Raw genomic sequence first — 23,109 nt, forward strand, 5'->3', positions numbered from 1 at the left:
TGACTAACTTGACTGAGTAACGAAAACAATATTGTTCGCTCTTGTGCTACCCAGGCACCATTATAATTGGACGAAAACTGCTCGTTCCTACGCAAGAATGGCAACTCGCCAGGATCAAAAAATACTGCGGCCCTTCTTTCTGTGTATACCGTATCGCTCAGGCGTTCTTGTTATGGCGCGGATGAGTGCACTGGAATGGTAGCAATGAAGCCAGTGAGAAAGAAAGCGCTCTATGTTTCGCTCCACAGCTGTAGAGCACTTGAAAGTTGCACAGCTGGAAAGGTTTCAATGCACAAACGCGAACAACTGCTGACATTCAGGCGAAGCTGTATTGCATAATGTGTCCAAGTTTACCGGAATGCTGGAAATACTGCTTTCAGGAAAGGAAGGTATTAGGCCTCATCGCAGCTTTCCGCAATAAAAAAAGAAGCTAGGATAATTATTCATTACAATTTCTGTATAAAAGGTGAACTGCAGCAAAACACTCAAATTCAGGACCCCGAAGGAAGCATGAAGTTTCAGATAGACACAGAAGAAGTTCCATGCTAGGTTTTATATTTGAAATACCAGTGGATGCGTTACGAATGGCTAGCTAAAATATACGCTTTTCATATGAAAAATAAAAAATATTATCGCCAACAATATTACGCACCGGAAGCAGCGCTTGACTGAGAACGTGGAGCGCATCCGCAAGACCGCGTATATGAGGATGAAAAAAATGTATACATTTATTTCATCCGAATCAGTTGCTGACTTGCAACTGATTCTTCTCGTTGCAAGTCAGCCGTAGAAGAATAATCCCGCTTTATTTCTCTACATAAGATGCCTTTCGTATTTGTTATGATGCAAAAACGGTCTGCCTTCTACAATGCCTTTGACAACTCCATTTATTTTGCAATATCATTGACATCCCAAAAAAATACCAACAAGATTAGTAGAAGGCGGAATGAAGCGTGTTGCATTAAATTGACGCGTGGGGCTTAATTAACCAGTTTATCAAGTCTTCTAAATGTATTGAACATTTCCTCTAAGACAAAGTGTGCCCTCTATGAAATACATAAAACAGCTTCTCATAAACAACAGGTCATCACTTTGCTTATTTTCTGTGCTTTTGATGCCGCGAACATCATACCCACCGAAAGTTTCTTCTATATTGAGCGTAAAGCTCACACAAGAAGTCGGCTACGACCGAAAACGAAAACGTAACCACAAAGAAACTAAGAAACATGAGGCAAGCGATCGAAGTTGCAGTAGTGTGCGAAAAAGTGGAACGCAACAATAGAAACCAGCCTATTCACAGAATGACTAATGGCATCCCATTGTTACACCTGAACAACGGAGGTAACGGACAATCGCGAAGCAACGTTTCCTTGCGCTAGCGCATTTCTTGCACTAACGGGTACACGACGAAGAAGTCAAACTTCAACGCCATGAAGCTCCTTCGCAGCATCGCGCTCATTTTCTGCATAACTACGGTAACGCATGCAAATTGGGAGAGAGTGAGGCGTGTGACGCCTCAATTACTGGGAGGATGGAGGGAGCACAAATTTCCGTCGGCATCAAACAAGTTTATCAAGCTTGCCTATCAAGCCTTCTCTGCCGCTCTTGGAGTACCTCACCTTCACGGAGTAAATTTAAGAGTTTCGAAAGCTGCCACACAGGTAATTACATTTATTTCTTGCTTGTAAAACAGTGCTAACTATTTCGTATCAGCTGAAGCACTGCTTCTTTGCCTGCGTTGTGTGACTATAGTAGAAGCAGTAGTAGTAAACGACTTTATTGTGGTCCTAATGAGCTATGCAGGGGGCCTGCTAGGTCGGTCCCTACCCAGCCGTTGGCTAGCCCCATGTCAGAACAGAGAGGCCATGCCTCTCCGCTCGTTCACGGGCCCTGTGGACAGCCAGGTGCTGGACGTCTTGTTTCGAGCCTGTGATGGCCTTCGTCCAGCCTCCTTCTCGTTTAAAATCCTACAACACCTATTTTCTTCATAATGCAGAGTGTCTCAGTTTACTTCGGCCAAGCATAAAAAAAACACAGCTGCTACCCATGTCGAATTCCCGCAGTACGGTTCTGCACCATACGGAGCACGTCGTGATAACTTTTTCAATCTGACAAGTTGAGTAAGTAAGAAAGATTGTTTATTTAACTTTTTACATATTAACTCTAGCGAAATGTCTTCTATACAAAAGTTGTAGCTCATGTCGAGAAGCATCAGATAATTTCATTTATGCTTAAATAAGTGCATTGTTTAATTTTTTCGTGCCTTGCCTTTATAAAAGTGCGCAAAATATTAAAAAAATACCACGTGACTGTGGGTTTAACACGCCGCGCTTTAAATGCCCTCAAATGTAAGTTGAACGTATTGAACACATCACCACTACCAAGAGCTATTGCACATTGGAACAGTCTCTCGGATCACATTGCATCCATCTCCAATCGTGAATGATTCCGTGATAACCTGAATCTGTTGCCTATTAATATTGTATAACGATGCTGCACTTCGCTATTTTTGTCATGTAAGTGCTGTTGACCCCCTTACTCAATGCCCTTCTGTGCGTCTGTAAGGAAATGTGAATAAATAAATAAATAAATAAATAAATAAATAAATAAATAAATAAATAAATAAATAAATAAATAAATTAGCAGAGGCTGCTTCACACACTAAGATAGAAGGAACAGGCTGTCGATGAGTGCGATGTACTGCGATGAACCTTAGACTGCATGGATTTTATCTCCGTCTGTCATCAGACTATCACCAACGCCTATCTCCATCGTCTTTGTTCGTTGATCGGAAAAGAAAAGAAAAGATGCCTGCGTGGCGTCAGATGCTACGTCCTCTACCATATCGTATCGCATTCGCACGTGGTGGCTGCTATTTCGCTGAAAAATTTTTGTTTGAACGGTATGCCAATTTTGTCACTTATCGTCCATTGTAGTCACCAAGAGCTTGTTAAGTCGATCTCTCTGCATGGAGCAAGCTTGTTAATCTATTCAACTAAGATTTGCGGGCATTAAAAGCGAGGCATGTTAGCCGGCAGTCACGTGCTATTTCTAAAATTTAGCGCATAATATTGAAAGAAGAAAAAGTTAAGCAACGTAGTTATCTTACTTAGCATCCGACATCTTTAACACGCACTATAACTTTTGTATTGATCTTTCACTAGAGTTCATGTTTAAGCAGTTTTTTAACCAATCTGTATTAGTTTCCAGGCTTGGCGGATTAAAAAATTTATGGCTGCTCCATATCGCTGCGAACAATAATGTGGCAATTCGACATGCTTAGTGGCAATATTCCTTCTTTTAATGCCTTGCCTAAGATGAAACACTCGATGAGCTCTCATTGGACTGCGTTCATGGCTTGGTAGCAGGCACGTGTGCTCGAATGAATGTGGGGGGAGGCCGACGACGAGGCTGAGCCAAGCACTCAAATCCGGAGAAAGAATCCACCCGCGTTTGGCCGGTTTTCTAATGTTTAGTGGCGCCACCTCTGACAAATGCTCGAACTGACGTGAAACACGTTGATATATTCCTGCGCAGATGGCGCTACCAGCAACAATCGCCCGTGAGATTTATTATTTATTGGAAATCGTCTTTTTTAGCCCTGTTCAGTAAACCTAGTGAGTGGTAGTAATTACAAGGCGTTGTATAACTCTACTAATATGCAGCACTCATTGTGAATTGGCATGTACATGAACAAAAAAAGTCAATTTGAAGAAGTCAATATTTCAGAGTTCCTGCTGCAATAGGTTTGCATACTCCTCAGTAGTAATACGTGACAAAGTATAGCCGTAAATTGCGAATTTTAAGTAATTATAACTCGCGAACTGTTCATCAGAACACAAAACAACTTTCCACACATTATAAGTGCACTGATGCCAAGAAAACCAAATATTATTGTTTTGCGTTGAAGAGAAGAAACGGTATCAATTCATAAACTTTTATTGTTTTTTTTTCCTTTTTACTAGTGCCTATATAAATTTCTAAAGGGTTTACGCATAATAGCTCTTCATAGAAACCTTGTATAACATGTCCTTTCCTGGTAAAGCAAACTTTATTTTGTTATATTGAACAGTTTTGCCGGAAACGCAATACAAAGAAGGCTAGTGCAGCAAAAACGCCGTTTTTTTGCTCACACTGTTTTGATTGCGGTCAGCTAACGCGTCAGGTTATGCGACAACACTCATTGCCATTGAAAAGCGCAGAGAGTAAGCTTCACATAAAATGTACTGAAAATTTGTACAATGGGCGCAGAAACCACAGTGCGTGCGCAAACAAGGACGAAAATTTGGAGCGCGTGCTGCCGCAGTGGGACTGCCAGCTGAACGCCTACGCTCAAAGAATTTTTTCAAGCTGGGTGCTATATGATTATTCGGCCGGGGTAGGTTATTCGTAATTTGCACTAAGTATCTGTCCTCCATTCACAAAACGCACAGTGGCTTCTCAGCATGAGGACCAAGTGACAGAGGTCGACTGCGATCTGAAACCGTGCGTAGCTTGAGCGTCCTTTGGACATGGGTCTTCAAACATGTCCGCAGCACTTCTCATTGATGGTAGTATTTGTTCTTGTGAGACTAGTAGAAAAAGCGCGTTGCATAGGTTGCAAATTTACCACCACGATTTTACAACGACAGAAAACATCATATCTAAGAGCGTAGTGCAGCAACCCAATACATATAAGTTAGCGAACAGATCTGGACGAGCATGAAAAATACCAATCTGTGTTTTGCCACTTAGCGAAGGAATGTAGGGTGTAACAACTATGTAAGCTTAATAGATTAGGGAGTAAAAATATTACAGTTGAAATTACCTGTTTCGGTGAGTTACTGAAATCAGGGTGCAACAAAGTGAAATTTTCTGTTAGGGGCAAAGCCTTAAATGGTTTGTTGCAATTGTTGATACCAGTAAACAGCGGCGTCTAATCCCGTGAGACAAAAATATCATCATCAGGAATGGCTCCGACCCCCGTAAGCAAGTAAAGATGTGTAGCGACCAACTGTCACTGTGATTCATCCCTCGCTACTGCGTAATTCAATTATCTCGCCTGGCCTCCACGTGCCAATGGGCGTCACTGCCCCCCAATCTTTCTCGGGATGTGAGGTGGCTGCCCGACAGGGGCGCCACCACTGCCACATGGCAGACCTGTTTTACTGCGTCTACCCTTCGGTCTCAACATGTGAGAACGTGCATTACTTGCCTCAGGGGAACCGAGCGCGCAACAAGGAGTGACCTAAGACATTTACGCTTTTTTTTTCGAACACTGCCATGGACGACGCTGCTCCTACTCCGGCTAATAGAAAAGACGCCACGATTACGTCTCCTGTCATCGCCGTAAAGCGTCAGCTTCCCAAATTTTGACAGAAGAAACCTGAAGTTTGGTTTACACAAGCAGGTGCCCCTTTTCAACACTGGCGCATTAGTTCACAGACAGTAAGGTACCTGCAAGTCGTCGCCGCGCTACCGTCCGACATTTCCGATGCCATAGACGACTTGCTAGCAAAGACGACTGCGGCCACAGCATACAACCCAAAGCACACGGTCCTGCAGCGCCTCGATCCATTGCAACAGAGTAGGCTTCAACAGCTCCTCTCCGAGGAGCTCGGCGACGAACGACTGTCAAAACTCCGGCACCGGTTGCGTCAGCTGCGGGGTGGCCAATCCGAAAACGAGAACGAGCCTCGACGTACACCCCCACGTATCGCACGTTGGCAGCTCGTGTGTAGCTTTTCGACAATGGAAACAACCACGTATGTCTTTGTGCGGGACGATTCCATAAAGCCACCGTTGACTCCTTCCTATGAAGGTCCCAACCGCGTGGTTTCGCATTCAGAGAAAACCTTAAAGATTGACGTACACGGCAAAGAAGAGACAATTTCGTGAGACCGAGTGAAACTAGGCTATCTTGCACATAACGCTTCATTCCTTCCGCTATTCACACCTAAACCTCCGGAATTTTAGGGGGGGTCGTGGGGGCTTGCAGCGGCCATCTGTCACCCTGCTCTTTTTTGTGATGTGAGGTGGCTGCCCGCAGGAGCGCCGCCACTGCCACTCGGCAAATCTGTTTCACTGTAGAATAGAGCAAATATAATCTTCGTTCTCAACCTGTCAAAACGCGTATTAGTGGCCTCCGCTAAATCGAGCACCCAACAAACGCAACTACTGATTATCAATGAGCAATCTTAGCTACTCGCACGGCTCGTTGAGAACGTAAACCTACAACGCCATAGGTTCACTTCACACTGCGGCTAGTTATGACTTGAAAGAAGTCTTACCCATTCAGTTGTATAACTAAATGCATTACTCAGTTGCAGCAGGCTTTCGCCATCACCTCTTATAGGCGTGTAACATGCTGCCGAACTTTTTTCATGTGTTTAATTAAAAGGTGAAACGAAAAGAAAATTATATTCAGCTTGCTTCCAGCGCTTGATGAAAGGTTAACCACGCAGGCGCTACTCTAGCGATTGGGCTACGGCGCCGGCTGAGGCGCTAGCCCCTAAGTGCCGCTAAATAAAAACTCAGCAGTCGTCGGTGAGGAGCTTGAATGTAAGAAATTTTAATTTCTTAATGGTAAAACTGGCCTCAAAACTTTCGGAACGTGTGTATAGTGAAAAGGCCAAATTTCTGCTCAGGTCTTACGCAGTGCCGATAAAATGGCACAAGTAGATATCTGGAACTTTACATTACAAGGAACCCATTCGAATATAAAGACGGGTGTCCAAGCTCAGAACATAAATTTTGTCAATATTCGCGTTCTATAAACACATGCTAGGGAAGAGTTATTAAACCGGTCACTTTGAGCATTTTGGCGACCGAACTTTACATATGTCTACACAAAACCGAACGCACCATACGCATTAGCCAGGCTCAGTCAGAGCGCTTAGTGAAAGTTCCGTGGTATAGACGCTTCGTAGCAGCCAGTCTTTGTAAGTGCAATGCAGTCGGACAAGCGGCGCGCCGCTGGATAGGAATATACGAGGCCTTGGAGGCAAAAACAAGACTACCATCGCTGCATGGTGAAAACGTAGCCAATGGCGACTGAACGCAGTGTGCTGTCCAGCGGCGCGGAAGATTACTCTGAACAATGTAGGGATTTAGAGAAAAAACTTGACGCCTTGGTCAGGTGCGAAAACCGTGATAGAGCCACTAACCAGTGGAACACCTCAGTGTGCGCAATACACACGCCGCTGTTGCATCAAGACTGCCCTTGACCGAGCATGTTTCTGAGCGGGTTTTCGATGTAGTTACATTGCCTTGACCATTTTTCGCAGACCGCTGAAACAAGAGAAAAACATTTCCGTACGCTGTGGTAATGAAAAGAAAAGCGATAACGAAAGACAATCTTTATTTGTTCCTCGAGATATTGGTGGATGTTCGAAAGCGCTGGAATAACATGCAATGTGCAGTCAAATATGAAACTGATCATTTCAATTACTCAAATATTGTTCCAGGGACACAATATTTTATAAAATACTGAAAGGCTTACTAAGCTAGTTCTGATCTCCTACGAAGACTGTGAAAGTTCGAAACAGGAGCTCTAATTTATAAGGCGCTTGAGTTGCAGCCAAAGTGATGCCCCTGTCACATAGCCACTTTAAATCGTGATAGAGCCTCGATAAGGCTCGTATTTTTGATCGCAGTCGAACATGATCGTTACTACACAGTCAAAGGATCGGTGTCGTGTCGTGTTCGCTGAGCTCCAGCGCTTAATGTGTAAATTATGTGTAAAGTCGGAAGGCAATAATAAACCTACCCAATAGATAGTAAGGGTAGTCAGAAAACTGAGTTTCTCATTCGTTCTATAAGGTAGAAGACGTGCCAGATGCGCCCGGTCTGATAATCTGGAATTCTCAGAACTACGTAGATGGTGTCAACACTAAAGACAGAGATTTGCAACATTGACGTAGATAAAATTGATTAGGTGTCTCACTGTTGGCTCAAGCAGGCTTTTGAACGTGTTATTCCTGCGGTTCACTTTCTTTCTGGTTGTACCTTGTTCTCTAACACACCGGCCTCTAAGCTGCTTACCTCGGTCTACAATCTCAATCGGGCAGTTTCATGATGAGCCAACCGACTGGATTTAGATCGACGTGCGATCGCGATCGAAGGGTACTGAGTAGCATCACCCAATCTGTATCGGATCGATAGTGACTGTAACTGCGCGTGTGACAGACGTATCACTGTGGAACAACACCCGTTTGGAAGCATTCAGTCAGTACATCCAAAAAGCACAATCTGCAGCTTTGAAGCCAACACCGCAAAACTAATGCTTCCCCAACATACTGGTCAATTCCGCAGAAATCATTGATATCTGGCAAATGCTTACCTTAACGTATGTGGTAATCTAAAATCCAAGCGAGCGAGATGGGAACACACAAGCAGACACGATTTCTCACTCGGCGCTAAAGCATGCACATTTGTGGCCATCAACAAAAAACGAAAGGTGGGGCAACTACTTCAAAAAAGTTGTTGTGCAAATAAACCGCACTAAGCGTACACTAAAAAAGAAGTGTAAGTGACGATCGAAATGACGTGAACGGAGCGCAACACACCTTCATGAGCTTGAATCGCTTGGCATGGAGAAAGGACGAGCGTGTCTATGATGGAGTGCCTGAGTACTCCAGCATAAGCGCATGCAACGGTAAAATTCCCCAAAAATGGCTCACTTGCATGTTTCTTGAACCATGGTCCAGAGCTTTGCGTCGCGGATCCAGCCGCTGTCCATCCCAACAGCGCGTACGGCCCCTTCACTGGGCTTCTGTTCTTTGCCAAACCATACGGCGCGATCACGTGGTAAAACATTGGACATCCGTGCGCCGCTGCTGAAAACTGTCTATAAAAAAACTTGCAGGTACTCTCACCATGGTCATGGATGCGCTACCAATACCTATGCAATTTTCTTTCACACGGATAGTCAAACATTCGTTTATGGGTTGTTCCGTTCTGAGCAGCATCGCAGGTTTAGAGCTGTGTAAACTGTTTTTGTGGCATCCCGGGAACAGTATCAGTGCTGATGTGATTCCATTTCTGGACCTACAAATATCGGCTTGTGACTGAACATTAGGCTGAGGCTTGCTTTCTGTCGCCTCAATGACTAGCGTACTCCGCATCGTTGCAATCCGAGTTCGAGTGGGGTAGGAACCAACCTCACGATATCAAAAGATTGTTGCAGGTGTTTGTCCCGACACACTCTTCAATACATTGGTAAATTACACGGGAATATATAATATTGTACAATTAGAAGTCACGGGCCGCGCTCAAGAAAAAAGCAGGTAATATTCTTGTTTTATTCAAACGTGAGAGTAGCCGGTAAGTTCCCAAAGAACTGTAGAATGTGGCTACCAAAAAACGTGAACTTGGTAAGTGTTTGCACGCTTTCGTTAAAATTTATTGCAATACGTTGAGGTGACTGAGCGTTGCAGATTATTTGGTTTTGAATGTACGTCTAAACTGCCAATTGACTCCTGTATTTCTGCCTTTTCTGCCTAATCTTTCTTGCGTAAATGCTGTAAAATGAACATTTTTATATCGAACACAGGTAACCTCGCACTTTTAAACATGACGCCCTAAAATGGGCAAACAATTTCGTACGCAAGCTCACGTGAAACTGTCTACAGTAACTGAACCATCGATGATTATACCATTGGGGAACACGGTCTAAAGAAATTACTGATACTGTCATGACAAAATTGACGAAGCAGTTCTGGCAATGTGTTTCCAGATATATAGACGGCAAGTTTCTTTATTGAGACAAAATTGGACTTGGTTATGAAACGTATAAAAGGTTACTTCGCCATAATCGCTTCCAAATTATGGCTAAAGCAGAGCAAGATGCACTTCTGCGATGACTGTGCCATTACCTCAATAACAATAATTTGTATCCGACACGCTGTGCGAATTAGCGTAAAGAAAGTTTCCCAAGTAATTGATTAGCTGCAGTAGCACTAGCGCTCACTCAGTTAGCACAGCGTTAGTGCATCACCCCGCCCTCGCCCCGCTACGCATCTACACTCCACCAGCAGGTCCACAATGACTTCGCTGCTGGCGCTAACCAAATGCTGGCGTTGCTAGTAGCTCTCCGGTCTTCATCCTCGTTTCGGCGCCACTGATTTCTCCTAAACACCCTCACCCTTATTTGCAAAGTCCGATCACCAGCACCCATTTCCACCAGTCCACAGCCTCAAAACCTGTCGGAAGCCACAAAGAAAGCCCTTCAGGACGTCAGCAGCAACAAATTTCAAACCTTACCGGCGCCGTCAATAGCCGTTGAATGCTGGGGTTTTATGTGCAAAACCACGATTTGATTGTGATGCATACCGTAGTGGAGGACTCCGGATAGGTTTTGACCACTGGGGCATCTTTAACGTGTCCCCAATGCACTGGACACGGTTACTTTATCAGTTCTAAGTTGAGCCTTCGCGGTCCGGTGTCGCGCAGGTTCCAGAGCTCACCACCAAAGGGCGCGCCGAGCATGGGAGCGGGGAAGCCCCTGAATTAAAAGAGTGACAACTTCGTCTGTACTTTGCCGCTTTTTCTGTCGCCTTCCACGCCTCCGGAGAGTGGACACTCCTATTGGTCGAAGCGCTTGGTTACGTGCTAGCGCGCGCTTTTTTCGTCCGTAGCAGACGCCGGCGCCATGCCCGGGTATTGAAATCGGGCTTCGGCTCGTTTCGGGCGGCGGAGCTTTGGCGGGCAGCGTTTTGCTAGCGCTGGCGCCGCTTACTTGTTGCGGCGCCAGCGCAACAAGTAAGGACAAGTAAGGACAACAAGTACAAGTAAGCGCACAACAGAGGCTGTCTAGCCTCTGTTGTGCCTAATGGTGTCCGAACTGAGGAGGTAAAGAGAAAACGTTTTTCGTTATTCCTTCGGCAAGTAACGCGGCACGCCCAAAGGTTTGGCTGCACAGGATCGGCCGGGCAAACTTTGAGAATGCGCGGGACCCGCGCCTTTGTCAAGAAAGTGGCCGTTCATCAGAAGCTGCGCGTATTTATTCGGACGATCTGGTGAGAAGCGCGATCGTCTGCAATCTTCATTCACAATAAATAACGTTCGGCACGGTTGTATTTGTAAACGTTCACTCGCTGCTGCGAAAGCCGTGCTTCATGTCGCCTGAGCCTCGCCATTCACGCTTCTGGCTCGGCAGGCTCCATTATTGAAACGGCGCACATTGCTTGGCGCAGTCGTTTCGTTCTTGTTGAAACCGTTGCTGGGATCAGACACGAAAGTTGCGCTTCATATGTAAGTTCGGCCCATCATTCATTGGCGCTTATTGCATACTGATGTGATGCGCATTGCTTGACGTCTTTTTTTAAATTTTTTTGAGTGGGACTCCGCTGAGTAACTCGAGACTAAAACGGCCGTTCTCATCGCTTGAGCCCCCGCTGTTCATGGTACTCGCACTGCAGGTCTAGCTTTTATGCAGCGCGCATTCGTGCATGTATTTATATTCGAGGCGTTGTTCACAGACATCCGCTAAACGCAGCCGAAATTAGATTGGGTTCAATAATGTCGTGCAAATCTAAGCTGGTTGAAACATTTTAAAGCGGATAGGTAGGGTAAAGGAAGCCTCTAACGATGTGGCGCGCAATAACCCACACCATTTAAAACGTTCAACGTTGACAAAATTGTGATGGCCACGCACACAACCAGGTGAAATGTCAACAGTTCTTAATTGCGAAATTATTTGTGAAGTGTTAGGCAGTATATTTTCTTCCGTGCCTTGTACCATTTCTCAAAAAGTTGTGCCATACCAAATCTTAGCTTATTCATCTTGGAATCCCTTCACTGAAGAACAATTTGAAAGTCAAATCCTTCAAAATTAGGGAATCAAGAAATCGAATTCCGATGCATTACCATGCATTTGTGTAATACGAGCAAACGCGCCTTTGACAGAACATATTATAGGAGTGTACACCACCCTCGGCTCAAGTAAAGCCTAGACCCCACGTTTCTGGTTTATAGAAGTAAAAGGCAAACATCCACATACAAAGTGCTTGTTGTTGCAATTTCTCTTGGCGGCGATGAAGTTCAAATGAAGTTGATCAAAAGGCGCCATTAGAGAAAAAAACACTCCGTTAGATCGCTTGCGCACACCATCTCCACTGTTGACACCACAATCGAAGTGATCACAGTGAAAGAGCTTGTATAAAGCAGTACAATTTGGATACCGGCAGTTATTGGAGTAACACATTTATGAACTTATCCCGTCATAAACTGACAACCAAAGCCTTCGGGCGCGCCGTACGCTGCGCACCAAAGGACCGAACGTTGGAAGCGTCTTCCAGCTTTACCCGGCCTAGGTGCCGCCACTGTTGACGCCCGGGAGGAGACGAGAGAAGGAGCGCCGGCATATGAGAAGGACAGAGGAGATGTCGTTACGTTAAGACCATTAGGGGGTGTTAAGGGGGGGGGGGGTTTCCCACCGGGCTGGGAGCGGACCAATCATACGGCGCGCCGGGGGGCCGGGAAGGAGCCGACCAATCAGAGCGCGTTCCAGGGGAGAGGGAAGAGATGGCTATAGGAGCAGGTATATCGCCGGTGCGCACCCTTTCGGCCTATGGATTCCGCTAGGCGCTATCGGCACGGGCAGCTCCCACGAGAGTGGCAGTGCCGTAGTAGCGCATATCCCGAGCTTTGAGAGCGAAAAGCGCAAGCAACGCGCCGGTGGAGGCAAGCCAACCCCCACGTTCAAAAGAAGGCAACCCAAGCCAAGCGCCAACACAGGCGAGCAAACCCGGGACTTCGACAGTAGGAGGCCGAGCAGACATCGCCGCCGTGAGATTCCTCCCATGGAGCTTGCCAATGGACAGTACAAGAGGGAAGTTCTTGACCGTGGCTGCGACCACAGCTGCAAGGTGTGTTATAGACTGTGGTTTGATCACAACTTCACACAACTGAACTGTGTGCGCAATCCAGAACCGAAGCTCGAATATAGCAACGAAACAAAAGACTTTCATAAAAAATCGCGATAACCAATGCAGCTATAACGAAAAGCTATTCGAAACTTTTACATTCCGATTCTGCAATCAGCCCTCCGTCATCGGTCAAAAACTTTTTTGATCCACCTTCGCCTGCCTATCGCGCTACGTCACAAAAACCGCGATAGCTCCACGTCTCATTGGACGAGAAAACACTGATTATGCATGACTGGAGAGAACAAAATAAAAACAGTTGTATAAGATTCGACGCCTTTTCGCCATTAGTGCTAGGCTATTGGTCAAAAGTTTTTGGGCGACACCCACTTCACCTGCCGCAAGAACTCACCACGTCAAAGCGACGTGTACGCATTAAAGATGCATCAATGTGCCGAAAAAAACTGAGTTTTCTTCTGCATAGGTGCACGCTGCCCTGTTCCGAAAGGAGTAAATGATGGCTGCCGCCGATGGCTCAGGCACTGGCTACTCGCACCCGCTCGAGAACATAGGTTTATTTGCATACAATAAAGCTTTTGCGTGGCCATGTAAAGTTTTCGAGCACTTTCACCACGTTTACGACCTCATTTTGCCAACTCTTCTTTGATGAGGATCTGTTTTAGCGGCATTCTTAACTTTCCGCTGCATGCCGTTGCGATTTTATTGCAGCCACCGCAAGATAAGTAAGGGAAGGCGGATCAATCATAGACGCCGGCACTACCATCTTCGTTCGCTTATCGATTTTCAGTGCACTGGCTCGGCCCCTTCGAATCCCTCTCTACTTGAGCAAGCTCCTCGCCAGCTATCAGCCAATTAGATGAGAGAAGCTGCTCAGTGTAGGCAATGTTATTAGTTTTGATAGCAAACAAACGCGACCTCTTATAAACGAAGAGTGCGTTTGATTGGTCTATTCAGAAAACTTTGTGCGTCGTCGCCCGATGCTTGCGCCTGCGGTTACGTAAATTGGACGTCAGGAGATTGGAATAAAACATAATGGCATAGTTTTACGTTATAGGGCCCCAAGAGTTAGAAATTGAGAAAACGACCACCAGCTTCACTGTTTTCGCAACTTTCACTGCGGGGAAGTGGCTGTGCATATATATATATATATATATATATATATATATATATATATATTGCCGCGAAGAAATTCGGCCGCCGCGAACAGAATTTGATCCCGGGATTTCGTGCTGAGCAGCGCAACAGCATAGCCACTAAGGCACTGCGGCGGGTGTGTCAATACCCTTCTTACGCCTGAAAGATAGCTTTCCTTTGATAAATGCTCACATCATTGGGTTGGTATGCTTTTATTTATTCATAAAAATACGTTCATAAGCAACACTAGCAGGGTGCGTCGATAAAAGAATATTTTGTCATAGTTTTTCCGAAAGTATGTTTAAATTTATTACATATTTCCAGCCAACTATTAAAAGCTGCTAAACTTTTAGAAAGAGAAGCAGTAGTGAATTATGGTCCAGTAGCACGAAACACAATTTTTGTGTTTCTTGACATCAAGGTGATTGGCATTTTACATCGTGATTTTTGTGATTGAATAGTATTCTTCAATTTCATTTGAGCTTATTTTGTCTACACAGCACAGGAGCCAGTTACTAAAGGCAATTTTTTTAAGCCTGGGCACCAAAAATTGACAAAAGGGCAGAGTCTGTCGCATGACGATGGTTACAAACTAGGACATTTCCGAAGCCTGCACTCTTGCACACCATATATCCGAATATATATCAAATGGACAAAGGCAACACACGCGAATCCAGCGCCACTCTGGAGCACATATTATGAGAATGCCGAGGGATACATAAAAATAACGAGAACGCGGCCTCTAGCAACAGCCTTCGCATGCGCTAGGAAGGCGCGCTGCTCAGCCCCGCCCTCGAGGATCAAGTATGGGTGGTCCAGCGGGCCCAGGATGCCGCCAGGACCCACCAACTCCTGGCTGTCACCTAGGCGGGGCGTTTGGCCCTGCGCACCAACTCGCAGGACACGCAATAAAGTCATTTTCTCCTCCTGCTTGGGCAAGAGAACAGCATGATTGATTTGAATCGCACAGTGAATTACTGCGATGTTGTAGGTATTTTACTTGTCGTTTAGGTAACACGAACACACCACGCGCTTCAGCTAGATCAGACTCTGGTTATGCTAATTCTTACCAGGTGACTGCAACGGATGTTTATAGGTTAAAAGCGGGACAAAAAGGCCCAAGGCCAACTAATGTCAACTCTGGATTATCTAACGGTTTCCTTTAGCGGAGTTCAATAACGTCGGAGAATATGACGATGGTATAGCATTGATCTTGGACACTCTTGACTATATTTGCCCCACCCTCCCGCAACACATGCTGAACTTTGTAACAGGAAATGCGACAATGAAATTGTGCTCTTATACCTGCGACTTTCTGTCTTTGCAGGTCGTGGCTGGGCTTAACTATAAGCTCGAAGTAGAACAGGCTCAGGTGAGCTGCGGTTTCCAGCATCCAGTAAGTACTGCCCAAGCGTCTTTTCTTTTATTCACGCTTATTTCAACCTGCCATATATTGTGATAGGCCATGAAGATGCCCTAATGTTTAAGATAATCCAAAATTACATGAAATATATCTATTCGTTTGGAAACCACTTTTATAGGAAATGTACAAAATATAGAATATAGTGCAAGACGAATTACAAAAGCAAATAGCCTCTTGATTTAGCTGAGCAGAGGTTCTCTGAAGCCAGCGAAAACAAAGTACAGTCAGTGTATATAGCGGGTATTCATCCAGCACGCCGGTACACAAATGGTTTATAACTGCAACACGTTATATTATACTCGGGTGTTTTAAAGCCACGCTTTCTTGGCAAATTCCAGGCCCCTTTTAATACGCACACTACGCCTTTAGCCAAAGGCATTGCACCATTTTAAATCTAAATTATCGGGTTTTACGCACCAGAAGCACTTCCTGAATATGAGGCACGCCATAGTGGAGGACTCCGGAAGTTTAGACCACCTGGGGTTCCTTAACATGCATTTAAATCAATGTATATGGGTGTTTTCGCATTTCGCCCCATCAAAATGCGGCCGCCGTGGCCGGGATTCGATCCCGCGACCTTGTGCTCAGCAGCCTAACACCATAGCCACTGAAGAACCACGGCGGGTAAGCGTACCATATTGCGCTAGGGTTTCATACAAAGATTATTACATGGAACAGTAGTGACAGTGTCAAGGGAACTTCAAGCACGCTGAGTCGACCACTATGAGATTGATAGTTAGTAGATGGGTTTGCGTAAACTTCGTCCTTTTGATTCGAATGACTTTGCGACTTAGCAAATGATCATTTTCAGCAAAGTATGGTGTTATTAATAATTGAACAAACATTTAATAAGCTTACCCATGGCCGATTTCAAACACATGATCGCTAGCATACGAGCGTGATATCGTTGATACCATCCCGCTAATGAGCCATAGAACATTCTTTCTCGCGGACAACTCAGCGCATTGAGACGTTTGGTGTGTATCGATTCGCAATTGCATCTGAAGAAACCGACGCACCACGAACGCCGCGAGTGCAACAGGCCACTATGGACGCCCCAGAAAATTCAAGTATATAATGATGTACTGTGTGCGAATACATGGAATATTTAACCTGTACATAAGTTACTGAAAACAAAGTCATTTTGTCGGATAACCTGCTGACATTTCTTACTAATATTTAAAGTTACGAAATACGCACTTCATATACACACATACATAAGCTTCACGAGCAAATCGCATCAAGACTGCTGCGCATTTCGTAGATGTCAAGAAGAGTTTAGACTGCCTGTTTTTTTTCCTCTTTTTGTGTGTGCGTGTGTTCTCACTCGTTCGAATGCATCACAATTTGTTAAGACGTAACATTGATGACGCGCCTGGTTAACTTGCGTTTGCACGGTCACGGACGACAAGACACCCTGTGGCTCTATCCCAACCAGTGGATCGTAAATTTATTCATTGCTCCTGATGTATTCTTCCAAAATTATGGTAGAACGGAATGCAACTAAGGCAGGTACAAAGCCGCGTACGTTTGAGCATCTTGGTCAATGTACTTGTAATTTATTAGCGGTAACAGCGCTTATTTCAGGTTCCTTTGTTAGGAGCTACTATAGTGCACCAAGGTCGACAGCAACATCACCTATTCTACCTATTAGGAAAAACAATATTGCAACCTTCCCGTTAGGCATCAAAATTGACGGAGTAAATATTAAAGCTGCTATAGCTGCCAATAAGCTAGAAGTCAGATACTACTGTACTTATGTGACACCGAATATCTGAAAACTATTAGGTTCGTTCCTTTAATTGCTATTTCTTCTTATTTACGGATTTGATTTACTTCGTCCCTCGATCTTCACTTCTGCTCGGCTTTTTCGTTGTTACCGCTTTTGAACAGCTCAAGCCAATTTTCTACTTCGTTTAGCCAAGCCAACAGGCCGATTTCGCTAAGCTAGTTCAATTACTGCAGCTCTCGTCACTCGTCTTCCAAATCGATTAGTCGACTTACCACAGTGAGTGCTGATTGCTCACCAGCGATGTGTCAAAATCACGCCATTCTAGTGGCTATCTTGCTGTTGAATGTGTGAAAGGCACAACTAGGGAAATCACGTGGAAGGCGGGAGATGTACATTCAACACGATGAGCAAAACAAGATCAATGGAAAAGTGCGAGTGAACGTTTCGACAAGTGGACTTGTCTTTTTCAAGCTTTAGGATCAGGTAAATGTAGTGATATAATCGGTATCTCGATTGAAATTGCGTCTGACTACAACGGATAGCGCAACTTTCTGGTTGCTCTACAGTTGTTAAACAAGGTACCATTAAACGATGTCTGTTATCCTAGAAAACTACCCCTAACTATACAGTTTTCACCATGTATACCTATTTTTATAGCCATTTTTGTTTCTAGGCGCTTGTTTTAATTCTTATTATTTCCTGCAGCAATCGCTTGGCACGTGGAATCAGCCGCAAAATCTCGTCTGTTTCACTGGAAAGGTAACATATATCGCGTTTACTAAACCTACCACTTACCATGAACGTACCGTTCACGGTAAAAAAAATGGCTAAAATACGAGTAATTTATACTACTCTTTTATATGTATGATCAATATATCAGACGATACAAATTAAGCTGCCAAATCACTTTTATGGCTATTATTCAGAAGCGGTTGTACCCCATTGCTATGCTAACTGGGCGTGTATATTTTTGTTCCCTCCTCTTATCTGCAGTTTGTGATCGCTGTCAGTGACATCTCTTCATATTTTGCTCATATTTTGCAAGTCACGTACTGCAATTTTGATGACCGAATACAGTGAATATGCCCATGCCAAGTGACACAAATTTGAACTATCTTGCAATATATTTTCAACATTTGTTTGGCTAATACCATAAGTCGTGCATAAAAAGAGTTAATGAATATTTTCTAGAACAAGACACCAAAGTGAAACCAATAAGATTTCGGTCGCTGTTCGGAGCACACACCAGTTAAAGCAATGATCAAATAATAGATCAATAAAGCTATCATACAAAATACACGAAATATTATCTTTTTTACTTATAAAGAAAGAATACTGGATTGAGTAGTGCTGTTCAGAAACGGGCATATTTATTGTCGTTCAAAACCGAAAGTAAAAGAAAATATGCATATTTCAAACATCTCCAGACACTAAATCATAGAGATATCTGGTTTTTAGAGCTTCGTCACGACATCACTTGAAAAAGGAATGTTACACCACCTTGTTATTTCTATTCTTGTAACACCGATGCATTATGAGACAAAGAATAAAACTGTTTAACACAGTCATGCATCGATATTTCTCGATCAAATGTGAGGATTAACGATTTTAAAGTAACATAAATGCAAATTAGGTTCTCTTTGAGGAATTATTTTATGATCGTTTATTAAGTAAGGTGCTTCTATTACTTTTGAATTTGTAGCAATCGTGATAGGAGGGATGTAGATGGCACACGTGCAATTGTAAGCTGATATGAAATGTGTATTGTAAAAGTGCACATCAAAATAGATAGTGCAATATTTTGCAGTTTTGGGATTATAGGTGCACTTTTGCGGGAGCACAATTTTGAACCCGGTTCATGAATCCTATGCAAAACATGAATGTTTTTGAGAGCTAAGAGGGAAGTCATTGCGATAAATGATGGAGGAGGTGTTGCTAATACTTTGAAGTTGTGTTGTATAAGCTTTTTCGCCGAGGGGCGCACATTCTTTCTTGAAAACTTGTGTGAGAGAGCAGTAACGTATGTGTGCTAAGCAGTCCTTGCGTTCAAGCAAGGGCTGCTTAGGTTCAAGCATCGATGATCCATGCATTTATTCTTGCGGTGGGTATCTCCCGACATTGAAACTAAACGTTGAATTTCATTAACCTATTACTTGGTGACGAAAATATGATGCTGCAAGCATTTGATGCGTTGTTTATGGATGAAAGGACGTGTGCAGCCAATGGAACGAGCGTCGCCTAATAAACTAGGTGATAAGATGTTTATTGGCGGTGCGTTCCTTCAAAGACGAAAGGAGTATGAAAGATGAGGCAGCGTGAGACGCCCTCTCGAGAGACACAAGTGACTAGCAGCGCGATCACAACGAGCCGAGCGTTGGTGAAACTGCTGCATGGGACGCATCTTCTCCTTCACATATCTTATAGTACCATTTAATTTCGAAATGCTTGTGGCAAATGTGCACTACTCTTTTTCGAGTATATTTTAAAGCGTTAGCATTACTGGCTTACAGCACATTGCCTGAATGGATATTACGAAAACGGCAAATAAAGCAATCTTTGCACAATGAGGAAGACCAATACAAAATAATGAATGTAGTGAACAAGAGCGATTTAATATATTTCGACTTGTTGCTGCCCATTGCACTAGCAGCAATACTTTATTCGTAGAATCTTTGTGAACTACATATTGTGGTACATAGGCGGGAAGCTGGATCCACGTAATTTTTTTACCGGTAGCGTCTTCTAAAACGCAGGAATCAAAGCCACGTGACAGTTATCGCGATGCAAACAAGTCAATCATTTTTAGTGTGTTCTAAATCCTATTATCAATCTTTATTTTATTTAAAAATTACGTGGTTTTACGCGCCAAAACCAATTTTCGATTATGAGGCACGCCGTAGTGGAGGACTCCTGAAATTTCTACCACCTGGGGTTTTTTAACGTGGACCTAAATCGAAGTACAACGGTGTTTTTGCCTTTCGCCCCCATTGAGATGCGGCCGCCGTGGCCAAGATTCGATCCCGCGGCCTCTTGCTCAGCAGCCCAACACAATAGCCACTGAGCAACCATGACGGGTTTAACATTTATTTACAGAGTCATAGTGAAATTATCGGTCATCTGCAGTCAGCTTTACAGCTCAACAAATAGAGTTAAAATGTACTTTCTTTCCGGAATGTGTTTGTTATCTCTGTCCAGTCATATAGCTGTAGTGAAACAACGTTTGCACTGTGATGTATATTATCCTGGGTATTTCGTTCGGCATCCTGAACCAAGCCTATGTTTTAGGTTGCACAACTTTATACACGTTGCCTTAATTAAAGTGTACGCGTCTTGAACATATTTTGCTCGTTTTCTTTAAGGAGCCTTCCCACTTTAGGGCGTCCTCGCTCGGGACACTGTTTCGTATAATAAACGTTTCTTTCTCTCTCTCTCTCTCTCTACAGGTTGTAGCTGTCTGCAACATTGAATTCTTTCATTCACTTAGAGCACCGGTGCCAAATATTACATCATTTGAGTGCAAGCAACCGTCGTTCGAAGAATAAGTGCAATGCTCAGTGAATGCAGGTAAAGTGACAAAACGGAATGTGGTTCGGGGCTAGACAAGCACCCTTTGTCGATGCTACTTTGCTTCATTAAAATAAAACGAAACTTGGTGAAAACGAAGCTTGGTGAAAAGTTCGAACTTTTCAGGCATTGGAAGTTTCGACGAAGCATCCCGAAAACAGCGTATACAGCTCATAATTTTCAACGCGAAGTATGCAGAAAGGTAGGCAAGACTTAATTAAAAAAGCTAAGATTTTGTTTATCATACGGAATCAGCACTTTAAGTAAAACTGTGTAGCATATATTCTTATTTTTATCTGGGAAATTCAGTCATGCACTGCAGCGCAGGCGACCGACTGATAATGCGTATGGTGGAATGCTTCTGTGGTAGCTTCGTCAACATTTACCAGCTCACCAGAAGGCTGTACTGAAAAGTAGAGAAAAATATATTGATACTTGAGGATTTAACTATACATTCCAATGTCCCTGATGTTCGCTGTCCAGCAGATTTCCATATGTGCTGCAACCAAGATATCGATAACGGAAGGTTCATTAGGTGAAAATCAGAGCGGCGTAATCCATCTCAGGATGACTGCTGACAGCAATGCGTTTACCATTGACTCAGTATATGCGACGCAACGTATTCAATTCAATTCAGCTTTATTAAACATGTGCCAGATGTTTGGAGCAGGGACAGAAAGCCTGAAAAGGCTTGACTGGGTCCGTGCACCATAGTATGGCATACACTGGCACGAATTCCATACAAAAAGTAAAGGAGAAAAACAATTTGCGGAAAATTCAAACATTACAGAAAATACAAAACAATGCAAGCAACAGGCAAATATGTGCGTAAATAAAATTCATAAGTATACAAAAACATCGTGGAAGATACACTGGATCAGAAACGAGAAAAAAGTACAGAAAATACAAGTAGTGTATCAATAAAATATAGAACAATGGAGAGTTATACATTTATTGTCGCGTATACCCTGCTGGAGTATACAAGCTGACTGAAGGTACAGGCGGTGGCGCTTTACGTAAACGTAAGCGGCGACGCGGTATGCCGAGACGAACCTCGTTCTCCTCTTCTTCAGTTCCTTGCTGCGTCACACCATGTGACATTACCACTCTTCAAAAAAAAAAAGAAGCAACGCATACATAGGCTTGGCCTGAGATCACTGAGATGGTCTAGGACGAACACATAGGCTATAGTCACAGTCACTATGGTGTGTGATATAGTCACAAGGCACTGATGGACGAGCAACAACAAAAAATAACCAAAGCGGCTGAAAAGGTGAATATTAGGGGCTATAGTACGCTTTTAACCGCACAACGTGCACAATCCCAGATTGCGCGTCTCGGCGTCAGGTAGGCTGGCTTCCGTCAGGAAGGACTTCGTAATTCACGTCACTAATTCGATGCAACACTCTGTAAGCTCCGAAGTAGCGACTCAAAAGCATCTCGGATAGTCCTTTTCGGCGCACGGGAGCCCTGACCAAAACTTGATCACAAGGTTGGAACTCGACATGTTGATTGCGGAGATTGTAACGGTGCGCATCGATGCTCTGTTGTTGCTTTATGTGCACTTGGGCATGCTGATGGGCTTCTTCGGCGCGTTGCACGAAAAGTTCGGCATCTAGGGGGAGGTCGAGATGATCAATGTTCTTGCTCGGCAGCATTGCTTCTAACATAGTCTGCACTTCACGGCCGTAAACCAAATAAAACGGCGTGAAGCGTGTTTTTCCTTGCGTAGCAGTATTACAGGAAAACGTTACGTAAGGGATGATCTGTCCCACGTCTTGTGCTGTGCGTCTACGTACATAGACAGCATGTCAGTCATCGTTTTGTTCAGTTGTTCGGACAAGCCGTTTGTCTGCGGATGATAGGCAGCTGTCCTTCGATGGGCCGTGCAGCTGAGTTTAAAAACGTCTTCAATGAGCTGTGCTGTAAAGGCTTTGCCTCGGTCTGTGATGACGTGCGATGGGGCGCCATGCCGTAGGACGATGCTCTGTATGAAAAACTGGGCAACCTCGGAAGCTGTGCCTCGAGGGAGCAGCTTTATCTCAGCATATCGCGTTAAATAGTCCGTGGCGACGATTATCCATCTGTTGCCAGAAGATGACAGTGGAAACCAGCCCAGAAGATCCATGCCGACCTGGTCGAAAGGTTTGCCAGGTGGGTCAATCGAATTGTTGAGCAATCCCGCAGGCTTCACAGCTGGCAACTTTCTGCGTTGGCATTCACGGCCGGCTTGGACGTACCGCTTAACACACTCGGCAAGTCTCGGACAGTAGTAGGATTTGCGCACTCCATCAAGGGTTCGCGTAAAACCCAAATGGCCAGACGGCATCTCGCCATGACAGGCGAAAAAAACTTCCGCACAGAGGTCTGCTGGAACGACCAAAGGTAGG

General features: G+C 44.3%; 1 protein-coding gene across 1 annotated transcript; it reads left to right on the top strand.

Moving 5' to 3' along the window:
• The first annotated feature begins 1,354 nt into the window (after positions 1 to 1,354).
• On the top strand, positions 1,355 to 20,818 carry LOC142587425 (mialostatin-like). Its single transcript, XM_075698437.1, has 4 exons — positions 1,355 to 1,661; positions 15,328 to 15,396; positions 17,861 to 17,914; positions 20,599 to 20,818. Exons 1-4 carry the CDS (start codon positions 1,431 to 1,433, stop codon positions 20,695 to 20,697), a joined length of 453 nt encoding a protein of 150 aa, XP_075554552.1. The 5' UTR covers positions 1,355 to 1,430; the 3' UTR covers positions 20,698 to 20,818.
• The last annotated feature ends 2,291 nt before the right edge of the window (positions 20,819 to 23,109 follow it).

Source organism: Dermacentor variabilis, chromosome 7 (genome assembly GCF_050947875.1).
Source record: "Dermacentor variabilis isolate Ectoservices chromosome 7, ASM5094787v1, whole genome shotgun sequence".
Taxonomy (NCBI): domain Eukaryota; kingdom Metazoa; phylum Arthropoda; class Arachnida; order Ixodida; family Ixodidae; genus Dermacentor; species Dermacentor variabilis.